The 6,133-nt window shown below is 36.5% G+C and overlaps 1 protein-coding gene across 1 annotated transcript; it reads left to right on the top strand.

Moving 5' to 3' along the window:
* The first annotated feature begins 3,862 nt into the window (after window positions 1-3,862).
* Window positions 3,863-5,534, top strand: LOC137712935 (replication protein A 14 kDa subunit B-like). Its single transcript, XM_068452142.1, has 3 exons — window positions 3,863-4,033; window positions 4,405-4,663; window positions 5,246-5,534. Exons 2-3 carry the CDS (start codon window positions 4,408-4,410, stop codon window positions 5,308-5,310), a joined length of 321 nt encoding a protein of 106 aa, XP_068308243.1. The 5' UTR covers window positions 3,863-4,033; window positions 4,405-4,407; the 3' UTR covers window positions 5,311-5,534.
* Window positions 5,535-6,133: the final 599 nt, after the last annotated feature.

Here is a 6,133-nt window from a genome sequence, read left to right as displayed (position 1 = left end):
AAAAAGGGAAAGTTGTGTTATTAGCTTTTTAATTAGTAAAATTCTTTTGCTTTTTTCTACAGTCAAAGACTCAAAGTGGGGTGAGGCTATAATATGTGTCGGTCCCAGTTTCCACATAATTTCCCTTAAGGGTGGACACATGGCCAAGAGATAGTAAAAAATGTCTTGGACCGTGTTTCCAACTTATTGAAAAGTTTCTCGGGTTCACTCCAATAAAACCCTCACACATTCCAAAACCCTTTCGTCATTTCACTTTTGTTGTGCTTGGAATCCTGCCCTTTCTATCGCTAAACCTTCCAAACCTACTTCTCCTTTTCGACACAATTCTCCGGCCGATCTGTTCCTGCTGTCAAGTAAGATCTCGAATCTTTAGTTATCTATCGAATGCAAAGCGCATTGTTTGGCTCTCACGGAGAAACTGTCGGAAAGGAAAGTTAGTTTCTCTTTCAATTTGGTTTCTTAGTAACCAAATGCAGCGTTTAAATGTGCTTTTATTTTTGTTCGATTTTCTATTAATTTTCAATGCATATTTTGTTTTGTTGTCAATTTCCATTGCGATTGTTGTTTCAAGTGCTGATTTGCTGCGTTAAGTTTGCTTTTGCTCTTTTTTTATGAAATTCGATTGGGCAAGGTGTTGGTGTTCTTGATCTCTGTAATTCTTTTAAAATTATTTCATGTTGATTCTATTTATATTAGGGTTTACTGTTTGTTTTTTGAAATCGATAAACTACGGCTCAATATCAGAGATCCAATAACTTTTGAATATCTATGTCAGAAGTTCGCTAGACAACGCTCAAACCTCAAAAGCCATTCCCTATTTGTTTCCATTCATTGGGTTCAAGCTAAGTAAGAAAGCTTAGAGCACCGAATTAGGGTTTCCGAGATTGAACAAATTGGTTCCACAGTTGAATTAACTGTTCGAAGCACCAGCTCAGGTACTTCCTCTTTATCAAATTTACATTGTTTTTCATTAGATTTTTTTCTCCAATTCTTATATATTTTTGGGGATTATTTTTGTTGAAATATTCAATTTTATGTTATAGTTTTCTAATTTAGATCCCTGAAAATGGAAATTAATGGTTTTTGTTCACTTGGGTAGTGTTGTTTTGTGTAGAAATGTAAAGGGGGAATCCGAAAGTAAAAATTTTTCTGAGAAAGGGTTGGAATCGAAACGAACCAAATGTTTGGTTGGTTGGCTAGGTTTGGGGAAATTGGGGTCACTTTTGGGGTGGTTGGTACTGTTTAAAAGTTCTAGAATTTAAGGCATTTAGTTGGTTTTTAATTGGATGGGATTGAGCAAGGGGCTCTGTAGCTCAGTCGGTTAATAGCATTCGCCCTTGAGCCTGAGGTCCCTAGTTCAATGCCCCAGTCTCCTAATATCGCTTGTATGGAATAAAAAAAGGGTTGGGATTTGGTTTCATCCTTTTCTCAAGCTTCAGTTCAGTATAATCTTGCTTTGTAAATAGTGCGGATTTTAATCGAATGGAATGCTAGAATCGAAAATTTTCAATGTTTTGTAAAATGTCAGCCTCATATTGTTTCAGTTGTGATGTTCAATATGTTATCGTACATATGATTTCTTTTGTATTTTGTTTGATTTCTTATTCATATTCTTTCCTTTTTATTTTTTATTTTTCTCTTTGGGCATGAAATTCTCCAGATAGATATTTAAACAATTACACCATCCATTTACTGTTGAATGTTGATATCTAAATATTCGAGAAATTCACTTCTTCATTGTTTTATTTTGCCTGCTGAGCATCATCATCATCATCCCCTTGATAAAACATGCAGAATTCTTCTATTACCTGTCTCTATTACTAGTTTTACTATGTTATGACCCCTTAATTGAAAATCATTGACTTTGCAAGTCCTTGAACCCATACCTCATGGCACAAATTCTTTCAAAATTCTTTCTTTGCAACTTCGTTTGGCCTCTCATGTTGTTTCCACCTTTCCATATTTGTATTCTTTCTTCTGCGAATGCTTTTGGCTACTGTGCTTTCTTCACAATTGCCTTGCAAGCTTGTCATTGCAGATATATAAGTTGCCGAAAACAAGGACAAATATTTATGGGGATGCATCTGAAAGGCATGTAGAATCTAATGAGCGGGTGGACCTGGATGGAGACAATGATCTTGAGGACACAATATAAGATGAGGTTGAGTATGAAGGAGTAGACGAGGAGGAGGAAGTTGAGGTGGAAGAAGAGGAGGATGCCGGTCTCTGCCTTGGTCTGTCGCCCGCATGCAAGCGTCTCTTGGGGGTTTCTGTCACTCAGGCACCGAGTTTCACTCACTCTAGTGGGGTCCACACCATTTTCTGGGCTAAATCCTAGTTGGTTTCTGGTTTTTTTTTTTTTTAGGTTTTAGGCCCAAATTAAAACTTGGGTTGGAATAGATTGGGGGTATTAGAAGGGAAATTATAGGTTTTAGGCCACAAGTTGGAGTTGGCCTAAAGGGTGGACGCATGGTCATGAAACCATAAAAAATGTACTGAGTCATGTTCCTGACCTATTGAAAAATTTCTCGGACTCATTCCAATAAAACCCTCAAGACACTCCAAAATCCTTTCGCCATTTCACTATTGCCGCGCTTGGAATCCCGCCCTTTCTGTCGCTTAACCTTCCAAACCTACTTCTTTCTTTCAACGCCATTCTCCAGCAATTCGTTCCTGCTGTCAAGTAAGATCTCGAATCCCTAGCTCTCTCTCAAATGCAAAGTGCACTGTTTTGCTTTTACAGAGAAACTGCCAAAAAGGGAAAGTTAATTTATCTTTCAATTTGGTTTCTCAGTAACCAAACGTAATGCTTAAATGTGCTTTTATTTTGTTCGATTTTCTATTAATTTTCAGTGTAAATTTTGTTTTGTTGTCAATTTTGATTCTGATTGTTGTTTCAAGTGCTGATTTGCTACGTTGAGTTTGCTTTTTTTATTTTCTTTATTTTTTTTTTTATGAAATTCAATTGAGCATGGTGTTGATGTTCTTGATCTAAGTAATTCGTTTAAAATAATATCATGTTGACTCTGTTTATATTAGGGTTTACTTAGGATTTTTTGTTTTTCGAAATTGAAAGCAAATTTTACCCATAAAAGAAAATATTCAAATGATTTCAGTTTAACATCCACATGAGAGTGATGAAGTAAGAAGAATGCTAGAAAAGCAAATTAGAATGAATTTTCTTTTGAAATGTATGTACAACATGCATTTTTCCAACAAGATTTTGGGCTTGTTTGGGATTTTGGTATGGAAGGGCTAAAAATGTTTTATGAATCCAAAAGAACTTCCTACTTCGTTTTGGATGGAAAATTGCCTTCCGACTCTTTAGTGGTTTTTTGAAGAATCACCTGCTCTTGAGGAAGCACTTCCAAGTGCTTAGTTTTTTAATAATTCATTTTTATATGTTTATAATAAAAATACTTCTAACAGAAGCATCGAGAAGAAGTGTTCTCAAATAGGGGTGGGTTCAAAAAACCGAACCGAACATCAAACCGAGACTGAAAAAACCGAACCAAACTCAAAAATTGAATCGAATTGAAAAAATCGAACCTAACCGAACCGAATTAATTAAATTAATATTTATTTTATTTTATTTATTTAATTATCTGTTTTGGGTATTGTTTTCTAAACCCAAATATGCTAAAGCCCAATGTGCCAAACTTTTAAGCCCAAAATAGTAAAAAAAAGCCTTTAACTGTTTAACAACTATACTTTTAAGCCCAAATGTGCCGCACCTTACCATCTAGGATTTGCCTCCCGTATTTACCTAACCTCATATATCCCACTTAACTCATCTATTCCCCCAATTTCCTATCCTTCCTCGACGACATAGCCAAATCCAGACGAGACTATCATCGATTCACCACCATCGTCACCCCCATTACAGCCGTCGCGACCACAACTCAGATCGAATCTCGATAGCTGAGCTTCCTCCTTCAGCTCATGTGAAGTCGACTCCGACCACGACCATCAGCTTCTCTAAACTCCGACACCACCTAACGGTTCTTGTCGAAGCCAAATCTTCAATCAAAAGGTATTCAATTTTAGGGATTTAGGAAGAGTAACTTAGGGTTTTCTAGATTTAGGGATTTTGGGTTATTGATTTGCTGCTAGTGTATGAGTTTCAATATTTAGAAGAAAAACCGAAAAAAATCGAACCAAACCGAAAAAAACAGAAGAAAAACCGAACCGAACGGTAACTTTGGTTTGGTTTCCGGTTTCGGCCAAAAACTGAACTGAACGGAACCGAACCCACCTCAAACGAGCCCTTTAACTACTTTATAGCAGCTTAGGGGTTTTCTCTGCAGTCTGCACCATCTAATTGCAAGGATAGGGTTTTTGCTTTTTGTAAAATTGGAGATGATTTTGCAACATGTCTTCTGAGACCTTTGATTTGATTTGCAGGATATGGATACATCAAATCCTGTAGTTTTTGTCAATGCAGAGTTGTTGCGACTGTATGTTGGAAGGCGGGTTCGGGCACTGATTCAGGTGGTGCGAACTGAGGGTGGAACTGTCATTGGAAAATCTACTGATGGAAAGGAGCTAGTTGTGAAGGGCACCCCGCCGGTTCCTCTTACAAAATTTGTTGAGGTCATAGGCATTGCTGACAGTGATAAGTCCATCCATGCTGAGATATGGAACAACTTTGGAGAGACAATTGGTATGCCTTTTTCCCTATGTTCTTCAATTTCTACGTATGGTTCACACTATTTTGTAATGGCACCTCTTTTGTAATTGTTACTGTCGGAAGTTTATTGTGCTTGGATTTGGGATTGGGTGAAGTTAAATCTGTAGGAAGGGGTTTCAGCTTAAAATCGCCAGAAAACAGTTCATTTTATTGACACTTTTAGGAACCCGAAATATATAGTTCCTGCCTAAGTATTTAAGCAATTAAACTTGCGTGTCAACCATAAAAAGTAAGTTCCCAATTTAATCACGGGTTATGTTAAATCTTCAAACTAGTTATTTTGCTTGAAACTTCTATAGAATGCTTGCATTACTTGAGCGTCCCAAATGTTGTGTGTTATCAAACTGTGGTGTTTAATCTTTTGGAAGCAATCAGAACTACGTTCGGATTCTTCAGAATTGGTTGTATCAATAAGAAACCCGAAATGTAACCCTTCTTCGGTTTTCATATTAGTGTTCATCTTATTGGTCTATGTAGTGCTTAATCGTTTGGGTAGTAGTCCATGTTCTTTTGCTGGTTCTGATATAATTCAATTTTTTCTTATCCTACTGGCAGATACATCCTCTTACAATCAGCTCTGTCAGCTTGCAAATGGAGAATATAAACAGTTGTTCATCTGAGTTACAACAAGATTGCGTTGTAAGCGGGAAAGGGCTTCCTTTTAATGTAGTTGGTCACGTAGTTTTAGAACTATCTTTGGCAGTTTTTCGAATTTATGGCAGTGAAGTGATTAAGATCTTGGCTATTCGACATTTGCAGAAGTCTCAAATATTCAAACCTTTTTTACTGTACCTGCAATCTATTTTGCTAAACCTTCAAAGTTCATGCGACTCATTATCCGCGAGATTGCTGTGTTTGAGTTTTTTATTTTATGTTTTGCAGATCCAATGCTTTTACCCTTCGTTTTTTACTTCGACTTCATATTTTTCGATGCCTTGAGCGGCAAATTTGCCTGATCTGTGCCAGAAAAATGGGAGCTGGGTTGTCTAATTGATCGAGGACTTGGTAGTTTCCGTGATATTCATTTCATTTGTAAATCCGTGATCTTTTCTGATGGAAAATGATTTAGGCTGATCCATTCGTGTTGAGGGGATTATATGCCTGGAAATCTAACACCATGATAGGGCTCGTTTGAAAGTGCTTTAAAATGATTGAAAATGTTTTTAGTGAAAATATTTTTGGGTATTAGAAAACTTGAATTGCTTTCTGCAAGAAGCAATAGTTATGTGTTTCATGCAGAAAACACTTCAAGTGTTTTTTTCAAGATTCAATTGCATTCTTATCAAGGATTAGTATAAAAAATACTTCCACAAGAAGTGTTTTCAACTATTTTAAAAACACGTATTTGCATTCCTATGGAACAGTGTGTTATCCCACCTCTTGCGTATATATATTTTTACTGCATAAATTTTACAATTGGCATCGTTCAATTTCTTTATCTTC

Source organism: Pyrus communis, chromosome 13, assembly GCF_963583255.1.
Source record: "Pyrus communis chromosome 13, drPyrComm1.1, whole genome shotgun sequence".
NCBI classification, from domain to species: domain Eukaryota; kingdom Viridiplantae; phylum Streptophyta; class Magnoliopsida; order Rosales; family Rosaceae; genus Pyrus; species Pyrus communis.
The sequence above is the reverse complement of the archived record's forward strand: the minus strand, read 5'-3'. Positions and strand labels throughout refer to the sequence as shown.

Bases quoted from the DNA above. Each gene is read 5' to 3' on its own strand.
- LOC137712935 (XM_068452142.1), top strand. From the start codon at position 4,408: ATGGATACATCAAATCCTGTAGTTTTTGTCAATGCAGAGTTGTTGCGA. The intron at 4,664-5,245 runs GTATGCCTTTTT...TCCTACTGGCAG, and splicing joins CAACTTTGGAGAGACAATTG to ATACATCCTCTTACAATCAG.